Genomic DNA, 26,073 nt, shown 5'->3' with positions numbered 1-26,073 from the left:
ATACTCTGTCTCATGCCTGGTTCATTCCTAGTGCTCACTCAACAATATTTGTTGAAAAAACCAATGGTTCATGGGCTAACCTTTGGGGGGCCTCCTTCTAGGGCTTCAGCCTTTACCTAGAGCACAGGCATTTTCCTGCCTCTCTGGGACCTTAACACTGGAATTCCTAGCTTTCTCTGCCACAAGTGCTTGGCCTCGCATGTCCAGTCTAGGCTTGGGTTAATAACTGACAGAATCGACCATCATCACGACCCCTTGTCCTGCCTCTGATTTTCCATGGGACCTCGGACAGCCCTGGGCCTTTCTGAACCTGAGCTTCCTCATCAGTGTAAGAAACAATCAGCTCAGCCTCAGCCTCCAGGAAAGCCTCCGTTCCCCGTGATTTACTTATCGACAGAGAACCAACCATCTCCATTTGCCCATTTGCCCATTTGCCTGGTAATCTGCTTTGGTGAATATCTTGGTTTTGCTGAAGTTTGCACTTTCATTCTCTTATTATATTTAACCTGCGTTCATTCACTCATTTATTCATTGAACAAACATAGACAAAACGTCTGCTACATGTCAGGACTTGAATTGTATGCTGGGGACACAAGATGAGTGAGACACAGTGGCTCCCTTGGGGAGGCTCAGGTCCTGTAGGACAGACATGCAGAGACCTGCGCAGGGTGGCGTGTGCTCCATGGCCAGGCTGGTGACAAGCTGTCTCGGGTCCAGTGTCCTGTCCACGCTCACATTCTTTAGGTGGGGTTCCACTGTGCCTTGCTGGTGAGGGTGTAGATGGAACCTAGCAGCAGCAGAGGCTTCCTCTGAGGCCCCAAAACTATGGAGCTTTTGAGCAGAAAGGATGCCCTGGTCCAACCTGGGCTCTGGACAGACAGGAACACTGAGGCCCCAAGAGAAGCTCGTTCATGTACTCGCTGACTCACTCACTGAACCAGTATTCAGCAGTCAGGGCAACAGGGACTGGCAGCCTGGGCCCTGCCTGGAAGGAGCATGCCGGTGATCGCAGGGAAATGTGGGGAGCTGATTACAGCTCAGTGAGGAAAGGGCGATGGCAGTTAGAGGTGAACTGCAAAGGGTGAATGAGGAGCCTGCAGGAGGCATGGAAGGTGGAAGTTCCTGGAAGGTTTCCTGGAGGAGGTGGCACCTGAACTGAAACTGGAAGATGGACCAGGAGAGAGGCAGGAAAGGGGTTTGGGGGTTTCAGCAGAGGCAAGAGCATGCTTGAGGCCATGCAGGCAGGGTGAGTCAGCACCACTCCAGATTGTTGCCTATATGCACAGCGCCTGGTGCACAGTGGGCATGTGAGTGTGTGTGTGTGTGTGTGTGTAGGTGTGTGTAGCATGATGATATAACTTGTGAAAAGTTCAGCAAGTCAGCTGGGGAGCTGGGGAATCTAGCTCCACCCACAGCCCCCAACTCACCTGAAAGTCAATGCTTTCCGTGAGCTTTTGGAGGAGCTGGGGAGATTCGGCAGGTTTAATGGCCCTTGAAAAAGTGCGTCCCTGCAGGGAGGGTTGTGACGGGCTGGATTTCTGGGAGTAACACAGACTGAATAAGGCTGCCCTTGGCTCAATGTCCACCCTTGGCAAAAACCAACAGAGGAAAGCAATCTGCCCTCCATTAGGGTGATGTGGAAATCCTTGAGTGGAGAAGAAGGAGCTGCGGAAAGTGGGCGGTACCCTGGAATTGCGGTGGGTGCCCTGGAATTGCGGTGGGTGTCCTGGAATTGGGGTGGGTGTCCTGGAATTAGGGTGGGTGTCTTGGAATTGGGGTGGGTGTCCTGGAATTGGGGTGGGTGCCCTGGAATTGCGGTGGGTGTCCTGGAATTGGGGTGGGTGCCCTGGAATTGCGGTGGGTGTCCTGGAATTGGGGTGGGTGTCCTGGAATTAGGGTGGGTGTCTTGGAATTGGGGTGGGTGTCCTGGAATTGGGGTGGGTGCCCTGGAATTGCGGTGGGTGTCCTGGAATTGCGGTGGGTGTCCTGGAATTGCGGTGGGTGTCTTGGAATTAGGGTGGGTGTCCTGGAATTGTGGTGGGTGCCCTGGAATTGGGGTGGGTGTCCTGGAATTAGGGTGGGTGCCCTGGAATTGCGGTGGGTGTCCTGGAATTGCGGTGGGTGTCCTGGAATTGGGGTGGGTGTCCTGGAATTGGGGTGGGTGCCCTGGAATTGCGGTGGGTGTCCTGGAATTGGGGTGGGTGTCCTGGAATTAGGGTGGGTGTCTTGGAATTGCGGTGGGTGTCCTGGAATTGGGGTGGGTGCCCTGGAATTGCGGTGGGTGTCCTGGAATTAGGGTGGGTGTCCTGGAATTAGGGTGGGTGTCTTGGAATTGGGGTGGGTGTCCTGGAATTGGGGTGGGTGCCCTGGAATTGCGGTGGGTGTCCTGGAATTGCGGTGGGTGTCCTGGAATTGCGGTGGGTGTCTTGGAATTAGGGTGGGTGTCCTGGAATTGTGGTGGGTGCCCTGGAATTGGGGTGGGTGTCCTGGAATTAGGGTGGGTGCCCTGGAATTGCGGTGGGTGTCCTGGAATTGCGGTGGGTGTCCTGGAATTGGGGTGGGTGTCCTGGAATTGGGGTGGGTGCCCTGGAATTGCGGTGGGTGTCCTGGAATTGGGGTGGGTGCCCTGGAATTGCGGTGGGTGTCCTGGAATTGGGGTGGGTGTCTTGGAATTAGGGTGGGTGTCCTGGAATTAGGGTGGGTGTCCTGGAATTGGGGTGGGTGTCCTGGAATTGCGGTGGGTGTCTTGGAATTGGGGTGGGTGTCCTGGAATTGCGGTGGGTGTCCTGGAATTGCGGTGGGTGTCCTGGAATTGCGGTGGGTGCCCTGGAATTAGGGTGGGTGTCCTGGAATTGTGGTGGGTGTCCTGGAATTGCGGTGGGTGCCCTGGAATTGGGGTGGGTGTCCTGGAATTGGAGTGGGTGTCCTGGAATTGCGGTGGGTGTCCTGGAATTGCGGTGGGTGTCCTGGAATTAGGGTGGGTGTCCTGGAATTGGGGTGGGTGTCCTGGAATTGGGGTGGGTGCCCTGGAATTGCGGTGGGTGTCCTGGAATTGCGGTGGGTGTCCTGGAATTGGGGTGGGTGCCCTGGAATTGTGGTGGGTGCCCTGGAGTTGGGGTGGGTGCCCTGGAGTTGGGGTGGGTGTCCTGGAATTGGGGTGGGTGCCCTGGAATTGCGGTGGGTGTCCTGGAATTGGGGTGGGTGCCCTGGAATTGCGGTGGGTGTCCTGGAATTGCGGTGGGTGTCCTGGAATTGGGGTGGGTGCCCTGGAATTGCGGTGGGTGCCCTGGAGTTGGGGTGAATGCCCTGGAGTTGGGGTGGGTGTCCTGGAATTGGGGTGGGTGTCCTGGAATTGCGGTGGGTGTCCTGGAATTGGGGTGGGTGCCCTGGAATTGCGGTGGGTGCCCTGCAGTTGGGGTGGGTGCCCTGGAGTTGGGGTGGGTGTCCTGGAATTGGGGTGGGTGTCCTGGAATTGCGGTGGGTGTCCTGGAATTAGGGTGGGTGTCCTGGAATTAGGGTGGGTGTCTTGGAATTGGGGTGGGTGCCCTGGAATTGCGGTGGGTGTCCTGGAATTGCAGTGGGTGTCCTGGAATTGGGGTGTGTGCCCTGGAATTGCGATGGGTGCCCTGGAGTTGGGGTGGGTGCCCTGGAGTTGGGGTGGGTGTCCTGGAATTGGAGTGGGTGTCCTGGAATTGGGGTGTGTGTCCTGGAGTTGGGGTGGGTGCCCTGGAATTGGGGTGGGTGTCCTGGAATTGCGGCGGATGTCCTGGGGGCAGGTCCCAGTTCCACCACTTTTGTTCTGCCTGACACTCCCAGGCCTCAGTTTCTTCCCTCGCCCTCCTTACTGCTCAAGGTTGACAGGAAAGTTAAGCCTAGTGATATACATAGAGGTTCTAGCAAAAGGCTAAGCAAATTGGAGCAATGCTCTGCCCTCTTCTGGTCACATTCTTTTGCCCAACACACATTATGGACACTTAACTGTTGTGTCAGACACTGTGCTCATTACAGGAGCACAAAGATACCAAAGTCATAGTTCTTGCCTCCAAGGAGCTTGGGTTATGATATTTTTAAATGTCATAATTGCTTTTTCATTTGGGCTCTAATACTTTTTAAGTTGTAATGGCTAGTTACAATGTAATGATTACTTCTTCAGGAAAGTCAATAGAACTTTCCCCTTTAATGCAATGTGAACAGAAAAGTTAATACGTACTCAATAGAAAGTGTTTGCAAAGCCTTAGCAAATCAAACGCTTTGTGTTTCCTGGGCTGGCTTGGAGGCAGGGATGGCACAAGGTGACCTGCAGATTGAGTGCAGATAAGATTCACAGGAGATAACAGGTTTGAGCCAGAACTAATTTTCTTCCAGCTTTGCTTGTTATTACTATATTTTTGCTCTGCTTATCCACTGTCTTGACATCAATAGCCACACAGTCACCTCTTGTTGACTTCCTAAAACCTTCAATTCTTGATGTTCACATCAGGGATGGCACAGCAGGAGTCTATTATAAGATTCATTGTATTCATTCATTCACTAATTCATTCATTCATTATGGAATGCTTACTGCATCTGAGGATGATGCATTAAATACTGGGGAATAAGGCACAATCCTGCCCTCAAGGATTTTTTTTTATTTTAATGGCTTTATTGAGATATAATTTATATATTATACATTTCACCCACTCAAAGTGTGCCATTCAATATTTTTAGTATATTGACAAAATTATATAACCATCAACACAATCTAATGTTATTTATTTACTTATTTACTTATTTATATTTCAATAGGTTTTGGTGGAACAGGTGGTGTTTGGTTACATGAATAAGTTCTTTAGTGGTGATTTCTGAGATTTGGGTGCACCCATCACCCAAGCAGTGTACGCTGCACCCTATTTGTAATCTTTTATACCTCACCCACCTCCCGCCCTTTCCCCCAAGTCCCCAAAGTCCATTGTATCATTCTTGTGCCTTTGTGTCCTCACAGCTTAGCTTCCATTTATAAGTGAGAACATACAATGTTTGGGTTTCCATTCCCGAATTATTTCACTTAGAATGATGGCCTCCAATTGCTGTGAATGCCATTATTTTGTTCCTTTTACAGCTGAGTAGTATTCCACTGTATATATATACCCCAGTTTCTTTATCCACTCCTTGACTGATGGGCATTTTGGCTGGTTCCATATTTTTGCAGTTGCTAATTGTGCTGCTATAAACATGTGTGCAAGTATCTTTTTTGTATAATGACTTCTTTTCCTCTGGGTAGATACCCAAGAGTGGGATTTCTGGAGGATTTTTTTTTTGTTATGGAAAAATGCAAACATACACAAAAATAGAGAGAATGGTATAATGCACCCCTATATACCCACCAGCAGCTTTAGTTATTTTCAATATAAGACCAATATCATTTTTTGATACCTCCCAATCTCTTTCTTCCTGTGGAATATTTCAAAGCAACTCCTATAAAATATTTCATTTCATGTGTAAAAATTGGGAAAATATCGTAATTGTAATAGCATGTCACACTTTTAAAAACAATAATTTCTTAATGTTATCAAGCCATTAACTGATTCCTAATCATTTTTTTCTTTGAATGCCAAGTGTATTCTGTACTTTCTTTTATTAACATCACAGTCTTTGCATCAAGATACATAGCCATGATAGCAGATTTCTTTTTAAAGCTTAGTATTAAATATTAAATATCTTTCCCCATTTAAATTTCACATTACTCTGCCAAGAAAAAACAAATTAAAACTCAAGTTACTTCAAGCCTGGACACACTTCCGTGATTATCTGGGTTGTGTAAGAGTTGGAGGCTTTATTTTTCCTGCTATGTAAGCAGATTCAGGCCCTAGAAAGATGGGATCAGGTTATACAATTGCTTTTGAAAAGTGTGCTACAAAAATGGATGGCCTGGTATAAGCCAGGATACAAAGTAAGGATGAGGGTAAGGGAGGGACATTTTCTTCAAGAAAAAAAGCAAATTTCTCAAGAGTTCCACTCTATAATTTTCCCAAAACGGTTGGGGTAAAATCTCAACATGAGGTTCAAAGTACTGTCTCTGTAGGGGCTGGTAGTTGCTTTGCCAAACAGAGCGACTGCCGAGGAGGGGATGGCTAAGTTTCACCATGCCCCATCCTCGGCTAGGAGAGTGGAAATGGAAAGTGTATTGCCCAGTGGGTGTGAAAGTGGGCTGAAGCTTGGTTGGTACTGAAATCTCTAAGAGTTTCTTCTAGAAACAGACAACTCAGACTCCTCCTCTCACTTCAGTGAAGAAGTTATTTTTAAAAAGCACCTGGGCTGGGCACAGTGGCTCATGCCTATAATCCCAGCGCTTTGGCAGGCCAAGGTGGGTAGATCACTTGAGGTCAGGAATTTGAGACTACCTTGGCCAACATGGTGAAACCCCATCTCTAGTAAAAATACAAAAATTAGCTGAGTGTGGTGGTGCACACCTGTGGTCTCAGCTACTCAGGATGCTGAGGCAGAATTGCTTGAACCCAGGATGCAGAGGTTGCAGTGAGCCGAGATGGCACCACCTCAGTCCAGCCTGGGTGACAGAGAGAGACTCTGTCTCAAAAACTATAAATATAAAAATAAAATAAAAGCACTTGGGAAGTTCCTCCTCCACCCCTCAGATGGGAAGGCTCAGAGAAGGGAGTCATCAGTGCAGTCACCTTCTCGGCTGTAATGGAATTCCTGAAGGTTGGAGACCCCACAGAAGTGGACAAAGGCCACCGTCACCATGAGGACATGGAAAATCTGCTGAGACTGGAACCATATGTCAAATTTTCCAGGAAAGAAGCGCTCAGGAATTTAAGCAGCATAAAGGCCAGCTCTGGTGATGTACATCACAGCCACGAGGAAGAACCAGCCCATCTGGCCCACTGTGGTGGCCTTGACGAAGCCCTCAGCAATAGGAAAGTGCATGGTGGGCACAATACCGCTCAAGCCAAGTCCCAGCAACACCCCTGCCCTTGTCTGTCGGTGCTTAGGAGTGACAAACCGGTCCCACTGTCACAATGATGGCAGAGATGCCCAGGACGCAGACGATGGAGAGGTAGATGAGCCGTGGCTGTGGCGAGCAGTAGAAGGAGTAACAGAGCCAGGGGACGAAGCTCCTTATGAGCAGTGGAGCAATCCCTGAATAGTACAGTTTGGAAAAAGTCTGAGAGACTTTCTCTGAATGACAGTAGACAGTGTGGATGAGCCAGGAGAAGCTGAGGCTAGAGCACTGCACCCAAAAGGAATATCCTCCAAATCACCTTCTTCTGTAGAGGGGCCGTGAAGTACATATTTGGTCTGAGCATGGTCAAGATTTCCAAAAAGAGAAACAGCACGAAGCCAAGCAGATGTGTCCGGCTGCTGCCGGTTTCTGTATGGATATAGAAGATGCTCTTGAAGCAAGCCCAGAAGGAGGACACGGGTTGTCTATGGCCATAGAGCAGACAGTCATTGTCCTGCAGACAGTCATTGTCCTTCAGCCAGTCAGGGAGCCCATCATATTGATGGTGGCAGCAGCTTGTCTGGAGCTGCGGCTGCCGGGATGCCAGCAGCACGGGGGCGGGGCGGGGCGGGGGAAATGCCCGGCCAGGGGTGCATGCTCTGTGGAGCCAGTTGGGGCTGGTAACAGTAGGGAGCCCTGTCCCCTACTGAATTGGTGGGGTGGGACCCCCATGCATTCAGGTGCAGCTGCAGCCGCCCATCCTCAACTCCAGACCCAGGCATCTCTGTGCTCTTGGGGACCCAGGAAGCTCCTTGCTCCAACAGGCTTTAAAGTGCCTGCTTCCACTCCTGGTGTCCACTCCAGGGTGGAGCAAAGTTGTGGCCGAGCCCAGGTGCTGTCACAAGCCAGGTGGGTGTGTGCACACTCAGAGCAGTGCTGACATGCCAGCCCCCTGCCGCCTCAGCACCCTCCGGACTTTGAGCTCCAACAAGCACAGGAGGGAGGTCAAGGGGATGCTGAGGGAGGCTTGAGGTGGGTCTGCAGACACCTCTCATCACAAACAGCTGGAGTGCTGTGGACAGCATGTTAATGGCAGGAGGCAGACAGTTTGCTGGGCTGAAAGTGGTGGATCCCCAGTGAAGCCCCACCTTCAAGCCAGGGACAGGCTGAAGCCTGGGGACTGGGCTGCCAGTTCTGAGTGGGGTTCCGTGGTACAGAGTGAGAACTTATGGTGCTTTTTCTGGGCCTGCCTATGACCGCCCATGGACCAATTCGCATGCACTTCCTCCCTTCTGAACCTGTACAATTCCTGGGCTCAGCCAGACTCCAAAAGATGTCAGGACAACCTGTCTGTGGAAAGCAGCTACCCACTGCATGTCTCCTGAGAGCTGTTCTGTTGCTCAGTGAAGCTCTTCCATGCCTTGCTCACCCTCCAGTTGTCCATGTACCTCATTCTTCCTGGATGCAGGATGAGAACTTGGGACACACCAAATGGAGGGACTAAAAGAGCTGTAACACAGAGCTGAAACACTTCCCACTGCTCACCACGTTGTAGGCAACAAGAAGGAGAGAATAGCTGATCCCTTTTGGGGAGCCCAGACCTAGGGGCATTCCAAGTCAGGGCTGTGACACCCTCTTTGGGGCTCTTTGGTTCCTCATGTCTCCAAGCTTCCGGGTGCCACCATGCTCCCCTTGTCCAGATGTGGGCGCCCATAACAGAAGCCACGTGTGGTACATCTGGTCCAGCCACAGCCTTGCATGGAGCCATCACCTGTGCCAGTGCCTAGAGCTGCCCGCCCCGCCACAGCAGCCAGCATGCCTGGCTGTGTGCAATGGCCAGACCCTGCACTCACTAACTCACATGCCCTTCTCCACTCTGCTCCTGGCTCGCCCTTGGCAGGTGTGGGATCCAGGCTGATAGTGTGAGCTGAGTGCAGCCTGCTGGGTTGAGTGGATGGAACGAGCCCAGCAGACACAAACAATACTCAGGCATTAGGTGCTGCTGGCCACAGAGGTTTCTGGCTGGCAAAGCAACCCCTTCCCCCCAAGGATCCCATGACAATATGGGATGACCCTCCAGCATCTGTCCCACTCAGACCTTGTACACAAACTCCTCCATCTTCTCCATGGTGTGGTGGGCTTGCAGGGGAATTGTCAGTGCCCGCACCTCCTCCTCTTCTTCCTGGGGCACTGGGCATGTTTGCTCTTCTTCAGCTTTGTTTGGGTTGGTGATTACCCATTTGCCCTTCTCTTGTAGCAGGGGTCACAGTTCAGAGTTCAGCCAGTTCCACCATGTCAGTTTCCCTGTTACTGGCAGGAGCCCCATTCCTATGCCACCACAGACCCTTTGTGAGAAGACATCTGGCTGGTACCTCGATACCCTGCAACTTCATCTTGGGGAAAGGTTGGGGTCTCTCAGCCCCAAGGGGCAGATATCTCCCTGCGATGGTAGAAAAACCAGGCCAGTGGGCATGAACCGGGTCATGATGCCCCACGCTACATCCCGTGACACTGGAGGTGGCCTGCGGCTGAGATACCCTGATCCTCAGTGTATCCCCATGCCAGAAGAGGTGTGTAACTGTGACCCTAATTGTTTTTTTATTGTTGATTTGTTTCAATTAGAATCCAAATAACTTCTATATATGACATTTAATCTCTCTTTCTCTCTAATTGAGGTAAAATTCACATTACCTAAAATTAACCTTTGTAAAGTGTTCAATTTGGTGACATTTAGTACATTCATGTGTTGTGTAACCATTACCTCCATTTGGTTTCAAACTATTGTAATCACCCTTAAAGGAGATTCCTTACCCATTGAGTAGTCATCCCTATTCTTTCACTCCTTAACCCTGGACAACCACTAATCTGCTTTCAGTGTCTGTGAATTTACCTGTTCTGGATGTTTTACATAAATGGAATCATACAATATGTGGCCTTTGTGCCTGGCTTCTTTCACTTAGCATAATGTTTTCAAGGTTCATCCACATTGTAGTGTGTGCCCGTGCTTCACTCCTCTCAAACAAAGCTGGGTTTGTTAAACTCTCTGAGCAAGGGAGAACACCATCTTGGCAGCTCAGTAAAGTCTTGAAAGAGGGTAGTTAAGGGAAATACAGGGTCTCATGGGCTGAGTTACTCTATGGTGGTTTCTGAGTGATACTTCGAAAGCATGGCCAGGATTTGTAAACTAAGCGAGTAGTCAGTGTTTTTATCTATGAAACCCATGAGTCTGTCTGGAATTACTCTTAGAAGCATTTGCTGTGGCCTTGCCTTGGAGCACATGGGTCTGAACATGCTGCTCTCAATACATTCTGGACCTAGGCAGTACCTGTAACAAATCATGGTTGGGTATAGTTTACCTGTTTTGCACATACTGGTTCAGTTTGCTTTGCAAGTTGTGATTTTTGTTTCATTTCTTATTGGGATCAACAATTTTGGCCAGAGAGGATGCTCTGGGTATCTGGGGAGAGGATGGTCATCAGGAAAGGGCTGTTGAAATGCACAATGGTCAGTAGGGTTTTCTTTGTAGAGAATTGAAGCTTAATTCCTCTGTGCCCTTCTTGGCCACATCAATCACAGCCATAAGCAGCACCTGTGGGCCCAAGAGGGCGTCATGCATGTTTCTGGTGTGGCAGAGGCTGTGGGCGGTGGAGCTGGGGTTGTGGAACCCAGCCAGGTCTTTGACGTGTCTTGTTATTATTATTCTTTGTAATCCACCTGATGGTCCTCTAGAGTAGACGCTCTCCCATCATTCAAGAGCAGAGGCAGTAACAGTGATGCCAGGTAATTTGGCTAAAGTCATGTGACCAAGATCTGAACTGGACCTTGAAGGTTTGCTGACTGAAAGTCACTATGGGGAGCTGTGTGGCAAGAGGAAGGGCTCTGAGAAGAAAGGGGGAGTAAACAGGAGAACCAGCTGCATGGAATTTGTGGGCATTGTTTCCCCATTTCCCAACTGGTAGATCTGTGTAAAATGGATGTTGAGCAAGTGGAAGGAAGCCTTTCAGCAATATATGAATCATCCCATGTCTTCAACCTCAATGCACCATGCTCTATTCAACTTCAAAGTACCATCTTATTTCCAGACACCTCTATCACCCATCAGCTCCTCTTGTTATGGCTCCTTGATGTCCCCAGCCTGGAATATGAAAATCCCATCATTTGAATGACTCTCTGGTCAATATTTTCAGATATATTTATTTTTCCTTGTGTCAGCCACTGATGGTCCCTCCGTCCTGTAGCCAGGGGAAATTTTGGCTCCAGTAGCCACTTGCAGTCTATCCCCTTTTTGTCTATGTCTGAACTACCGAGTATACCTAGAAGCACACAACTGTACAGGCTAGTGACACAGTAGTCTCCAGCCCCCAAGGGACCCTTATTAGTGACTGCTAGAACATCGAGGTTTCCTGATGTGTCCTTGTCTCCCCTCCTCCAGACTTCTGGGTTTTATGCTTCCCCATGGTGGACTCAGCAGATAACATCTCTTTGTATGGCACAGGGAAAAATAGAAGTCATTTGCCAGGGGTGTCCTCACATTTTTGACAAGAAGAAATCCTGAAATCCATCCCTCCTGCCCAAATTTCCCTACTGAAGTTCAGATCCATAGAGCCCATTCTCTATTGGACTTCTCTTCTTAGATGGCCTACAGACATCTCCAACTCCACATGCCCACATGAGGACTTATCTTCTTCCTGCACAAAACGTTATTCATTCTGTAATGCTTAGCTCATAGAATGGCATGTGGATTTCAGTTCCCCAAGTTCCCGACCCAGCAACTTTGCTTCCTTTCTGTCCCCCACACAATCAACCATGAAGTCTCATCAATTCTGTCTAATAAATATCTCTCCAATTAGTCTCCTTTCCTCTCTGTCCTCTCCCAATTCCTAGCTAAGGCTGAACCTCTTGGTCATTCTGCTTCTCTTCTTTTCACCAAATCCACACTCAATACTGTATCCATCCTTCCCTGCTCAGCCACGGTGATCTTTCTAATGAAACTTAATCAAAACAGCTCCCCGTGTATAATATTCACTGTGGCTCATCACTCTTTGAATAAACTCTGAGATCCTTAACATGATTTACAAAGCATGGTCTTGTTCATGTTTTTCTCTTTAGCTCCACAGATGACCGTGGTTCCCTCAAACATCAGTTATCCAGAACATAGGATCTTCTTCTAGCTCCGTGGACACACTGCACTCCCTCTCCTTTTCTGCTGGTACATCTCCCTGGTGTCTCCTCTTCACTGTACTGGATTTTGCATTTGAGGACAGCTCTTCTAGGAGACCAAACTTGACTCTTCTAGTCTGGGGTTGATTCCTGCCCTCTCTGGGCGTCACGTACCCCACTCCTGAGGGCTGCTGTCACATCCGTGTTCAGTTTTCTGTCTTGCTCAACAAATTGAACATTCTATGAGGGCAAATTCCAGGTCCACTTTCTTAACCTCGGAATCCCCAGGGCCAGCTCCGGGCCTGCATTAGGAGGGTTGGCAATTTGCGTGGGCTGAATGAGAGAGTAAGTAGGTGTCTTTTATTGGGTAAGTGCCTCTCAGGCTTGGACTTCACTTCTGGTTAGTGAGGGAGGTAGTAAATCAGGACAGGTGCTGTCTTGTCCCTGAAGCTAGCGTCAGGAAGCCATTTAAGGGCAATAGCTAGTGACCAGCAGGTGGATGGGCCCTCAGCCCCCAGGGGAGGTGGAAGAATGAAACTAAGCCCCACCCTCACAGATCTGGGGCCCAGACGCTCCCTTAAGGGAGGAACTCAGTTTTCAGCCAGCAATTTCCAGACCTAAGTCACAGAAGGGAATGAATGCTGGGCTGTGGTAAGGCTCCTTAGACACCTGGACTGAGGTCAGGAGGGACCGGGGGCAGGAGCTGGGCAGGTGGGCAGGTCAGAGCCTTGTCCAGTGCAATGCCATCCAGCCTCAGCTGAGTGACGAGAAGCCATGCCAGCCTGGAAGAGGAGTTAGTTCACATGGAAAAGATCATCTCAGGAGTCTTTAAATTGCTGTCAAGGGAACGTTCAGACTCAGGAGCAAGCATTTCAGTGACTTGCTGACTTCTTACACACGGATGCACACAGGCATGCACACACTGTCATGGTTTCCACTTTACGGTTGAGAAAACTGAGAGTCAATGTGAAAAAATCCTCTTTGGGGGGAAAAGTAGCCTTTATAGTTCATATGGCACTTCTAACAGGTCATTCTTGGACCTCCTAGGGACCCCATCTCCCCATCCTCAGTCTTCCTCAGTGATCAGCTCCCTCTGCCCTCATCTGTACCCCCCAGTGCTGGTCTCAAGTCCATGACGTCAACCCTTCTGTAGTCTGTACCTCCAGCCCCCTTGACTCCTGTCCTTCTGATCAGCAGTTGGCCTTCTTGAAGCCCACAAAGGGGCTGGTAAGAATGGAGAAATATTCCACAAGCGGGGGATTCCACAACTGTCTGTAAAGCCTGGAACCACCAAGAATTCCTGCAGCTGGATCTCCAAGGCGCTCATCAGTGAGCCTGGCTGAACTGCCGTGACACCGTGGCCCACTCTGTGTCCCATTTTGTGCCTTTTCCTGCCCCAACCTGTGGCAAATATCACTAAGCAGGTGACTTTGCCTCCTATACTAGGAATCATCAGAGTCATTGGAGGAGAGGAGGTCCCACCCGATCCTACCAAGAAACACACACCCTCACCAGCCCCCTCGCCAGGCCCTGCCTGCGTTCCCATCACAGTGGAATCCTTGATCCTTGATCCTGGCCCTCCAGCCCTCCACCTGTTCCCTTTCCAGGGATGCTTCATGCAGCCTGGCCCACTGCTAATTCTGCAACTCCAAGTTGAAGGCGATGTCAAACCACCTGTGAACTGTAACTTAGAATGGTGTCAAACCACCTGTGAATTGTAACCTGAGGAGTTGTGCCACTCTGCGACCCTGGTTGCTTGTCACCCTGCCTCCTGAATCCTTTCCATGGTTATGAAAGCTTGCTCAAGGCTCTCACATCTGTCAAGCACTGCAGCTAACTTCAGCCTAGCACTCACTACCAACCACCCTCTCTCTCACCTCCCCTAAAGGCCAGTCTCTAAATAGGCATTTGCACACTGTGAAGGGGTGGCCTGCCCCTCCACACCTGTGGGTATTTCTAGTCAGGTGGGACGAGAGACTGAGAAAGAGAAATAAGACACAGAGACAAAGTATAGAGAAACAACAGTGGGCCCAGGGGACCGGTGCTCAGCACACCAAGGACCTGCACCGGCACTGAGTTCCCTCAGTTTTTATTGATTATTATCTTCATTATTTCAGCAAAAAGGAATGTAGTAGGAGGGCAGGGTGATAATAAGGAGAAGGTCAGCAACAAACATGTGAGCAATAGAATCTATGTCATAATTAAGTTTAAGGGAAGGTACTATGCCCGGATGTGCACGTAGGCCAGATTTATGCTTCTCTCCACCCAAACATCTCAGTGGAGTAAAGACTAACAGAGCAGCATTGCTACAAACATGTCTCGCCTCCCACCACAGGGCGGTTTTTCTCCTATCTCAGAATTGAACAAATGTACAATCGGGTTTTATACCGAGACATTCCGTTCCCAGGGGCAGGCAGGAGACAGTGGCCTTCCTCTATCTCAACTGCAAGAGGCTTTTCTCTTTTACTAATCCACCTCAGCACAGACCCTTTACGGGTGTCGGGCTGGGGGACGGTCAGGTTTTTCCCATCCCGTGAGGCCATATCTCAGGCTATCACATGGGGAGAAACCTTGGACAATACCCTGCTTTCAAGGGCAGAGGTCCCTGCAGCTTTCCGCAGTGCATTGTGCCCCTGGTTTATTGAGACTGGAGAATGGCGATGACTTTTACCAAGCACACTGCCTGTAAACATTTTGTTAACAAGGCACATCCTGCACAGCCCTAGATCCCTTAGACCTTGATTTCATACAACACATGTTTTTGTGAGCTCAAGGTTGGGGCAAAGTGGCTGGGGCAAAGCTACAAATTAACAACATCTCAGCAAAGCAATTGTTCAAAGTACAGGTCTTTTTCAAAATGGAGTCTTTTATGTCTTTCCTTTCTACATAGACACAGTAACAGTCTGATCTCTTTTTTCCCTACACGCTGTCTTGCCTTCCCTCTCTCCCTCTCCTGCTCACTCTCCAGCCCACTGTGGTCCTCCCTTAATTCTGCTAACATTGCACTTGTGATCCCCGAGTGGTTTTAGATCACTAAATCCCACAGACCCATTCATTCCATTCATTCATCATTTGTCTCTAGGTTTTCTCCCCTCTCCCCTGGATAAGTATCTCCTCTTGTTCCTGCGGCGACCGCTTTCGTCCTGTCCTCTTGTCTCCTGCCCCACGCTGGTGACTTTCCTCGGTGGGCTGCCCTTTCTTAGCCAGTCATTGAGGTTCCCCTTTTCTTTTCACTCCATGGCACTCATTTGAGGGGACACCCTCAATACTCACTTGCCCATCCCAGGGGAGGATCCTGAATGCTTCCCTCCAGCCCAGATTTCTTTCCTGACTTCAGCCTAGCTGCTTCCTGAACAAGCCCCTGGGGTGTCTCCCAGGAACCTCAGACATGGGAGGTTCAAATCTGAATGTATCGACTTCCCTTGCCAGCAAGCCCCTGCTGGGTTTCCTATTCAGAGAACTGGGGATCACCCAGGTGCCCAAACCCAAATACAGTTATTCTCCCTTCCACCCCACCTGCAATCATAAATTCACACCCACTCTCCTCAAAGCCTTCCAACAGAATCATCCCTGCTGTCCCTCCTCAGCTCTGGCCTATTTTGCCCCAGTTCCCACAGAGCCCCCTCGATGTCCAACCCACATCCTTGTCCTGGGCTATGAATCACTTTTCTACTCAGCAGCCAGAGTCCTTCTCTAGTGTGTAAAGCTGCTTCCATCACCTCTGTGTTTAAACTCGCTTAGAGCTCCCTGTGGCTCTAAGGAATCACTTGGGAATCCTTGCCAGTGGCCAGCCCTTCTGCAGCCCACCAGCTCTGTCATGGCACCTTCCTCTCTGTAGCCCCTCAGCCTCTCTGCTCTTTGCCCCAGAGCCACCCAACTTCTTTTGGTTTCTTGAATGCTACCATTGCTCTTTTTCCCATCTGAAGCATTGTCCTCTCTGTTCACTTGACCACCTTCTCTTTCCCTGACCTCAGCACAGAAGTTGCCTCCTCCAAGAAGCCTTCCCTGACTTCCCAAACTGAATTTGGTGCTCTCCCTCAGCTTCCACAGACTTGTTTCACCATCTATTTGCCATCGGGTTGTACGTTCCATGAAGGCAATCCCTACGGAAATCACTTTGTGGTTAAGAGGGCGCCTCTGGTGTCAGGAGGGTTGGGATAACATTCTACCGGCAATAATTACTAGCTCTGTAGCCTTGGGAAAATTACTAAGCCTCTCTGCACCTCAGTTTCCTCATCCATAGAATGGGACTGCTGAGAGCATTTATCTCATAGGGACGTGAGGAGGATTCAATCGGCTATTTCAGGGAGAGATCTTAGCGGATTGTCTGGCATCAAAACCTCAAGTATTGAGCTGTTGTCAACATTATCATTGTTGCCTTTGTGATAGAGATTGCAAGGTGCCTGGCAGCCTCGGTTAAATGCCTGACTACACGATTGCTTTATTGCAGTTGTGCGCGGATGGCTCATTTGTCCTCAGCCCTGCATTCTCGTTGTTGAGGGAGATCATTCACAGAGCCAGGGCTAGGAACTGGTGAGGCAGTTGAGGGGCTCCATCTGGAAACCCAGAAAGTAGCTACTTCCCCCAAATTGGGGGTGCTAAAGGGCAGAAGAAGGATGTCACATGATAAAGCCCTGCACAGCTGCAGGAGCGAGGAGTCCGGGGGCTGTGCCAGATGTTGTCAGGGCTAGGAGCTCTGGAAAGAGCCAGGTGGAGCCTGGGCCCTGGGGGTGGAAGGAGAGAAACTGAAAGTGGGCACCCAGAAGCCTGGGGGGCAGGAATTGGCCTTAGAGCAGCAGGGTCCCCTCCCAACCCTGGGCCTGAGGTCTGGGCGAGCTTGGCCACAAGCTTAGGTGGTCCTGGGCAGGCTGCTGCAGCTGAAGGCAGAAGGAGCCCAGATCTTGGGGTGGAGCTGAGCCTGCATGGGAGCTCAAGGGGCTTGTCTTTGGGGCACAAGTAGCCTCAGGGGCGCAGAGTCTGGTAGTCAGCATGGAAAGGCACAAGCAACGTGTCCAAGGAAATTATTTATTGCTGTCAGGAGGCGCAGGACCCTCCAGACTGAAGAGTCCATGGGCCCCTGTGCATGTGGGAGCTACACAGGGAATCACTGTCACCTTCCAAGGATAAGCAGACAGGACCACACATGCCATGGTCACTCGGTGCACAGGGGCCAGGCTGTGCCCAGAGACCCAGGCATCCAGCTTGCATTCCAAGTTCCTTACTGAGAGCCCCACTGCTTGATGGCAAGCTCTAGGCTTGCTTGGGATTGGTGACTTTGCTCATGAAGAAGATGTTCTGGGTGTCTGTAGGGACAATGATCATCAGGAAGGGCCTGTTGAAACGCACAATGGTCCTTGTCTCCACTAATGCGGAAAGGAGGGTGATTCTGACTGCTGTGGCAGCAGATGCTTCTGTGCCCTCCTCAAATACATCAAGCACAGCCTTATGCACCACCTGTGGGGACAGCAGAACATTACACATGGGAAACACAGATGCGCAGGAGTTCAGCGGCCTGCCTGTGTGCCACTAAGGGGACTAATGTGCATTGAGCACCTAGTGCTGGCCTGTCTTTGTGCTGTTGAATGTTTGCTCCTCCCAACTCCCCTGCCAACTAGTTTTGCACAGTCCTGATGCCTAGATGTGCAAATGGAGACCCAGATGCTGAGTATGATTTGCCCAGAGCCATCGAGGTAAAGAATGGAGCACCTCATATGCATCCCTTTCTGTCTGAGTTGAGAGTCTATTTTGCCCCCAAAACAGCCACTACTGTTGGGAGGAAGAGCAAGAGCAATGTAAAGCATTTTTCTTCCAAGCAACATCCCGGCAGCTCTTGACCACAAGCAGCTGCTGCAAGAAACCTCCTCAGCCAGGCCAGCATGGCTTTCAGCATCTCTCGTGCTGTAGCTTAAACATCCTTGGGGCTTTCAAGTACTTTTCATGGCCTTGAATTCCTGAACCATACGGGTCTGCTCCTCTACACACAACCCTCTCTTACTTTGCTGTTTGAAAGGTGGAGTGCGGACCTCAACCCAGTGCTGTGTGAGCACAGAGGGCAGACAAGAGCAAAAGGCTGCATGGCCACCCTGCCTTGGCACCTCTGCTTTTAGTAACACAGGCTGAGTGTCCCAAGTAGTCTTCTCTCATACTCTGAGCATATTTTCATTACAATTGCCAGATAATCATTGTTATTACCTATTGGCATTCCCTGTCCAGCCAAGCACTGGATACTAGCCAAGAACGATCACTACATTTTACACATGAAAAGCTGGGGGTGGAGGACTTTAATTGTTTGCCCCCATGGATAGTAAATGGTATAGTGTGGAATGGTGTCCATGGCTCTCTGATTCCAAGCCTGGGTGACATTATGTTGTAGAGGCTCAACCCCTAACACGGCAGGAGGAGCTGGGCTGTAACCTAGCTCTTCTTGGCTTGGGGGTGTCCCAAGCAGGGTGAGTACATAATAAGAAATGCACGTGCATTAACCCAAGTTCAAGAGTACCCAAAAGTCCATCTGGCCTTCACCAATTCAAATTCGGATACAAAGGTTGAATTGACCCAAGTCTAAAGACTCACCTGGGAGACTACTAGGTTCCTGGCCCCTGTGATCCCTGACAGGTCAGCCTTGCTGGTGAAGGCTTCCTCAATGCCCAGCTGGAGAAGTATGTCTTTCAGGTTATAGTCCCTCGAGATGGAAAACTTTGGCAGGTAGAGCTCACCTCTCTCTCTAGAAAATGAGAAAAAAAAAGTATCTGAACCTCTGCTGATCAGTACCTACCTGCCTCCCACCTCGCAGAATGGTCTTCCCTGGTTTCCTCTACAGTCACCCCCTTCTGATTGGAAAATAAATAATCTGTTCCTCAATTTCTTAACCCCTGTCTTTACTCTTCTTATTCATTAATTATTCCTTCAGATCTGCAAGTGTGAAAGTCTCCAGGCAGCACACTAAGCCTGGAGTTGTGGCCCTGCTCGAGCCTGGCCCTGCCCTTTCCCTACAGCTTGCAATGCAATTGAAGCACCTTCACACCAGCAGGGACCCCTGAGTGTGTTGAGAGCCTGGGCTGGGCCAGCTGCAGTGGCTGCATGGCAGCCTGCTTCACGGGGGCACCAGGAGGGCTTCCTGTAGGAGGTGGTGTTGAGGCTGAGTCCCAAAGGCAGGAAAGGAGCTAGCTAGGTGAAGAGGTGGGCAGGAGGCAGGTGGAAGAACCTGGAAGAAGGTGGGAGCAGGAGGAGTTGCTCCACAGGGCAGTGGGTGATCTCAGTGTTTCAGGGAGGAGAGTAGTGAGGGATGAGGTGGGCCAGGAGCCAGAGGCAGGTCAAAAAGGGCCTGGGGGCCTCTGAAGAGTCTGATTGCGTTAGAAGAGCTTTGGGGATCCTGAAACAATCAATTGGAGGTTCCCATCTTGCCTCACCAGTGGGCACTGTCCCTCAAGCCAGGTGTGGGCTGGCATAGAGCAGGTAGCAAGCTCCTAGAGGCCCAGGTCACACCCCCCACCTGCAAACTCCCCCTCCCTTAGTTTATAGCCCTCTTAAGATGCCTGTCACTGTCTGCCTGGTCTTACAATTATACAGGAGGCTGTGTCTTCCATTAAACTCTGAGTCCCATGAAGGAGGAAGGTGTCCTATTTCTATTTTTATTCATTCATTCATGTGTTTGTCCGTTCATTCCATCCTTCATTCAACAAGTATCTATTGAGCATTCTCTGTGGGCCAGGAGTGTGTGGACACATGTTTCCTCAGCATTTTGTAAATCAAAAGTGTTTGGAGAATTCTTTCCACTCAAAATTATTTGCTGAGCCCCTGCTCCCTGGTGGCTATTTGGTGCTAAAGGAGGAAGGAGTCTGGGAGTAAACGGATGGGTTGGGTAGGACCCCCACGTTCTGGGGTCTCCTGGGATCTAGAGTGAGGAGGAGCTGAGGGTCAGGCAATCCCGAGAGGTGTCCGGCCTTCTGGACAGTGGTTGGGGCAGGGGTTGCAGCCTCAGGTTAGTGTTGAAGCAGCTCCCTTGGCCTTAGTGGTTTATTATGGCTTCAACATACAATACCTCACCGGACTCTCATAATCACCCAGTGAAAACAGGGGTGGTGGGGAAAGGACACTCCTTTCTCTTCAGGAGGTAGCTGAGCTCCAGAGAAGAGCAGCGACCTGCTCCAGGTCACACCAGCCACCACGGTCTGAACCCAAGGCTGGTGCTCCTTCCTCTCTACCCCACACAGCTGCCCACATGCACTCCCTGGGCCCACTGCAGGGTCTGGGCCCGGAACTACTGCTCCTCCTCACTGTGTCCCCAGGAAATCGGTCAGCTCAATTCCGTGTGTCCCAGCAAGTTCCTCTACCCTCAGATTTATCCAGAACTCAATGACTTCTCACATGCAAGCCTCCCTCCTGGATCCCAGCCACAGTGGGCTCCCACCTCATGTCTGTGCCTGGTTCCTGCGGGTGTCACTGACTCCATACCTGCTCTACAGTTATTCTCCTCTCAGCAGCCAGGATTAGTCTTTTAAAACAACACTCGGATCGCAGCACTCCTCCAAACCTCCTGATGGCTCTCCATTTCACACACAGGAGGAAGGGCAAGGTTTTCTAGGGGTCTACGTGGCCCTACCTAAGCTGCTCCACCCCTTTGGGGACTCCTGACCTCTCTCAACTCTCTCCTCACTCTCTCTGCTCCTGCACCATGGTGGAGCTGAAGTACACAGGCAATGCCAGTGCACTCTTCATCCTCCCTGATCAAGACAAGATGGAGGAAGTGGAAGCCCAGCTGCTCTGGCCTGACTCTTCTTTGACCACATCAAGCTCACTTCCACCTCAGAGGCTTTGCGCTGACTGTTCCCTCTGCCAGGAATGCTTTTCCCTAATATACCAACATGACTCCACCCCTCCCCTCTGTTATATGGATGCTCAAACATCACCTAATGGCTACTCTATTTAAAATCACGAACTAACACAAGTTCCAGTTTTCCTGATCCTTTCATCCTCCTCTACTCAATTTCTATCCCCTTACTCAATTTCTCACCTTCTAACATATCAAGTAACTTATTTGTTATATTTATTTATTGCCTGTCCCCTCTCCAATTACAAATTAAGCTCCAGGAGGGCAGGGAATCTTGTGTTTTATTTGCTGATTTACTCTCAGGGTGCACATTAGTGTCTGACACATAGTAGGTGCTCAGTTAATCATGCAGCAAATGCTGAGCAAATGAATAAATATAGTGGTTCACCAGTGCAGAACTAATTCTCAGAGTCCATCTCACTGCAGCCCTCAACTGATCACAATTCCTTCTGTTTCTCTCTCCCTTCAAGAGATTGAGACCAGGAGAAACCATGCATGAGTGTTTGGGACTGTGCAGAAGATTTCTCATGACTTAGAACATGCTGGAGTCAGAGGAAGCCTCAGCCCCTTGTCCTGTCTGATGTCATCGTCTTAAAGAAGAAAAAGAAAAATCAAGCCCAAAGCCATGCAGGCAGCATAGGGCAAAGTAAGTGTAAATTCCACCTGTCCCTGTATGAGTTCTCCCACCACCGTGCCCTTGTCCCTGGACACTGGTGAGACCTTGATGTGGAGAGATGTGGGGTCTTTGGGGGCCAGGAAGAATCACCTGAACTCCAGTGAGTCTCTCCACCGCTTCAGGGTCTCTGGGAGCAGCATGGCTTCCACTTCCTCCATCTTGTCTTGATCAGGGAGGATGAAGAGTGCGCTGGCATTGCCTGTGTACTTCAGCTCCACCACGGTGCAGGACAGCTCCTCGTCCCGGAAGTAAGGTATAGTCAGGTGATGCAAACTCATCATGGGCACCATTACCCACTTTTTCTCGCTCAAGTAGAACCTTGACTGATGAGTATCTTGGGGGTCAAAGGGCATCTCCCATTTGGCTGAAGGTGGAGCAAGCAGTTGGAGAAGGTGTGAGTGCAAGGGTCACCCTGCTCGACCCTGCTTCCCCAGCAGTGGAAGTGCCCAGAGTCCCTCATAGGAGTGACCCTGCTTTGGTTTAGAGAAGTAGCTTGGCAAGAGTAAAAGTTATTGGGGGTGAGGGAGAGCCCAGCAGGCTTAGATTGGGAAAAGGGCCACAAAAGAAAGACCTAGTTCCTTGTGCTAAATGAGAAATCAATAGGAACTGGGGAATAAGGAGTGCAAGAGAGAAAGAAGGTTTAGGGAAAGTGGGGGAAAGAGGCATGACAACACGTGGGAGGCTGGTGCCTGAGGAGAAATGGGACAGCCTTTGTTCCATAAAAGGAAAAATGTCTCATTAGCAATTATTACTCACTGGTATTACAGGGATGTGAACATATAACAGTGGCTTGTGGGAGGGCTTTGGGTGGAAATAAGAGGAAAGAGACTGGGTTCTGTATGTGAGTTGGTGAGGGCAGACAGAAGAGATGCCAATCAGTGTGAATGAGGGGAGGAACAGGAAGAACCTTAATGGAAGATAGAACTCAGAGCCAGGAGAGACCATGGGAATAAAAGCCTAGGGACACTTGTGACATCTTAGAGGATAGCGGTGTTGGACATCACAAAAGCCATGAGCTAGCTATGGTCCTTAGCTCATATCTAGCTCATGTCCACCTCTACAGACCATGAATATTCAGCTAAGACTTGCCCTGGATTCAGTGTCTGTCAGGCCGAGGATTCAACTGTGGGTGTTCTGACTCTGAGGCTGCCTAGGCTCTCAGTGTTGCAAAGGTAAAATTCCATGAAACTGCCTCTGGTACCTCTAGCTATCACAAACATGAAATGCAGCCTGACTCCTAGCCAGACTGACATAACTCCTCTCACTAAAGGCCTATTTACCATAGTAAAGAGAAAGAGAAAATCTTCAAAGAGGTAGAGGTAGAGGCAGAGGGAGGAAAACTCCACCTTATCTAAAAAGGAATAAGGATGAAAATGACAGCAGACTTCTCATCAGAAACTATGCAAGCAAGGGAAGAATGGAGTAAAATATTTAAAATGTTGAAAATTCCATGAAACTCATTCTTTGGGAATCATGACATAGGCCCATGATTTGCACGCATTTAGTTGGGTACAATTATTTTCCTCCCCTAGAACAGGGGTCAGGAAACTATAGCCTGTAAGCCAATACAGCCATAGCTTATTTTTGTGTGTACCTAAAGCTAAGAATGGTGCTTATATTTTTCAAAGGTTGTAAAAAAAATGAAGAGGAAAGAGAAGATGAAGAAGATGCAGAGGAGGAAGTCAAAAAGAAGAATCTGCCCTCATGGGGACCACACAGCCTAAAATACATACTACTAGGCCCTTTATGGAAAAAAATTGTCAATCCTTTCTCTAGGTTGTGGGCTCCACAATCTTTCACCTCCATTCTTGGTTTTAGGAGATGCTTGGTAAAAGCTCATAAAGTCACAAACGGCTTTACTTTAGGGGTTAAAATGAGGGAGCAAAAGGAATTTTCAAATGGGCCCAGGTCAACTTTGAATGTTTAATTATTTGCTTTTCTGGACTTCATGTCTCCTACCTAACAAATGGCAATACCACCATCCACCTTTCAGAGCTGCTGCGAGAATTAAATGAGGTATTACATGTGAATGGCTGGTGAGAGTAGGTGCTCAATAAATGGGAGCTTCTTTCCTTTCTTTCTTTATTTTGGTTTTTCTTTCTGTAATTGCAATGAGAGCCAGCTTCTGGGTGGCCCTACATTCTCTTGTGCCCTCATCTTCCTTCTTGACACTTCCCCACCTTTGGGCTTTCTAGGACCAAAATAACTGTCCATCATTCCTTTCCCCTCCCCAAAGACCATCTCAGCTTCTCTGGTCCCTGCAGCCTCCCAACATGGAATGACTGGGGACAAATGTAATTGTAAAGATCCCTTGGAGAAAGGACCCATCTCAGGGTAGGAGATATTTCAGTTGAACAGGTGTCCCCGTTACCAATTGCAGCAGCCATTCAGGGGCTTCTGTGGCCTCCATGTGAGGGCAGTGCCATGGAGCACCGTCCCATATTACCCAGGGCACCGAGCTCCTTTGGGGCCTTTCAGCTGGCCAGATCTCCAGCATGGGTCCCTGCCAGGAAGATGGGCTGCCTCTGGGGACCCTGACTGCTGCCTTGTATGCCAGAATGGGGAGAGAGATAGGTTTGGTGGATGAAATCACCACCCAAGCTCTACAAGCCTTTAAATCTTCTCACATCTGCTCCCATCTCCCCCCATTTCTGTCTGCCAGCCACCAAGTTTTCCAATTTTGCCTCCTTAACATCTTCTGACATCCTCAGCTGTTCAACTGAGGGCCCGAATGTCTGGTTAGTCTAGTGTCTTTAGTATCTGATCTCTGCTTGACTCGACTTTCTCTCTGCTGTAACGGCCTTCGCTTCTTATTCTATCTGGATTTAAGAGAAAAGACGAAAACCGTTTTCTAGGGAAAATCTTCCTTTCTTGAATTCCCATCTTCTGCCCCTGGTTGGATGCCCCCACCCCCTTACTTTCAGCTGAATACATAGTTCTAGCATCACTGGGTGAGTCAATCCTTGCATGCTCTTGGGTCCAGTGGGTGCAATGGAAGAGGAAGAGCAGAAAGGGAGGGAACAAGCACTCCAGGGTTCTGAGCTGGGACTGTCTCAGCCCGAAGCTCTTGCATGCTCGGTCCCCTCCACCTTCCACAGGGCGGCCCCAGCAGTGACCAAGCCCCATCACATACACTGTATGTAAACCAGGCTGAGGCAGGGAGCAAAACTGGCACCTGGAGAGTGAGGAGAGGTCAACAGAGGAAGGGGAGGGGCCCTGCAGGTCTCCACTCCAGGAGAACCAGAGCACTGAACAATGAGGGGGGTGGGAGCTTCCAGGGGAGGCTGGAGACATGGGGCCACCTCCACTGCCCACCTGTTTACCACCTGCCTGTTTCCCATTGTTAGAGGCAGGTGGGGAGGGGAAAGCTAGGCTGGCTACTGTGTCCTGGAGGGGACAGTCCTAGCATAGGGCTAGGTAGTAGGAGGCGAGAACATGGGAAACTCAGAGAACAAATGGCATGTGAGGCGTGGAGTAGTCTTAGAGGGAGATCTGGATCCACGCCTTCATTTACAGATGAAAACCCAGGCCCAGGAGGGGAAGCGGCTTGCCCAGGAATCAACCAACAGCTTCCAAGCAGGACTCTGCCTCCAAGCAGCTCATGTCTCCAAGCACCTTTCCACCCTCTGGCTCAGTGATCACTCTTTGTGTCCCTATCTCTTTTTTTGTCCCCATCTGGACTGTGGGCTCCAGGAGGCAAAAGCTACCTGCTTGCACTCTGCCCCTTCGGAGCTTGCAGGCTGAGGTTTGCATTGGTTGAGTTTCTATCAATGGGATTGGGCACTGGACCAGTTAGAATCTAGCAAAGGGTCATGTTTTGTATACTGCCCACCCTTGAGGCTCTTCCCTAGATGGGAACAATGCCATTTCTGCCCTCATTTGTTATGTGTCAGTGACATATTTTTTAAAATAATTAAAGATGATAGCAGAGTAGAATCATAGAATCTTGGGGGTGGCCAGGCTCCTTGGGGATTATCTTGCCCTGTGAAGATGGCCCCAGCCCCACCTGGCCACCTCCAGACACCAAGGCCCCTGGCTGGACCATGCTCCTCCCACATGTGCAGGGCAGGAGCCCCAGGTGCATCCAGACAGAGGGGCTTCCTGGCCTAGTCTAGCAGCACCCCTGCAAGGAGGGAGCTGTAGCTCCTACGCGCCCTGGAGTGGTTTGAAAGGAGAGCTCCTTCTTTCTGTTTGCCGGACAAGTTTAAATCAGAGTGAAAAGCACCACACTGACTCAGACCAGAGGCTGATGGGCTCCACTGCATTATGTCTTGGAAGGACAAACTGTAATTTGGAAAAACCCCACAGAAGACGTCGATGCCTATGGGCAGGGTGGGGCCTTGATGCTCATGCTGCCCCCACGCCATGGGCACTTTCCTCTACAGTGGTTTGCCTAATAACACCATTGTTGAGTCAGGACCGAAACAGCCCTCAGATCCAACTCTTCTGAACCCCAAGCCAGGCACT

The 26,073-nt window shown here is 49.9% G+C and overlaps 1 protein-coding gene, 1 long non-coding RNA gene and 1 pseudogene across 5 annotated transcripts in view; 1 reads left to right on the top strand and 2 right to left on the bottom strand.

The window, feature by feature from the left end:
- Positions 1–1,440: 1,440 nt before the first annotated feature.
- On the top strand, positions 1,441–26,070 carry LOC129393853 (uncharacterized). The gene is made up of 3 exons (XR_008620967.1): positions 1,441–1,697; positions 21,401–21,576; positions 23,235–26,070. It is a non-coding gene; the product is annotated as an uncharacterized LOC129393853 (long non-coding RNA).
- Positions 6,643–9,301, bottom strand: LOC100994619 (adiponectin receptor protein 1-like; annotated as a pseudogene).
- SERPINA3 (serpin family A member 3) overlaps positions 17,112–26,073 on the bottom strand; it is a 29,196-nt gene continuing 20,234 nt past the window's right edge. For all 4 annotated transcript variants that reach the window (XM_055097982.1, XM_014347669.3, XM_008958262.3 and 1 more), the window contains 3 exons: positions 21,697–21,970; positions 18,674–18,824; positions 17,112–17,554 (listed from right to left, as the gene is read on the bottom strand). In XM_055097982.1, coding sequence (XP_054953957.1) covers positions 17,351–17,554; positions 18,674–18,824; positions 21,697–21,970 — 629 coding nt within the window. In that variant the 3' untranslated portion in view covers positions 17,112–17,350. The remainder of the gene's footprint in view (positions 17,555–18,673; positions 18,825–21,696; positions 21,971–26,073) is intronic.

This window comes from Pan paniscus, chromosome 15 (genome assembly GCF_029289425.2).
Source record: "Pan paniscus chromosome 15, NHGRI_mPanPan1-v2.0_pri, whole genome shotgun sequence".
NCBI classification, from domain to species: domain Eukaryota; kingdom Metazoa; phylum Chordata; class Mammalia; order Primates; family Hominidae; genus Pan; species Pan paniscus.
Note: the sequence above shows the minus strand (reverse complement) of the source record. Positions and strands in the feature narration are given on the sequence as shown.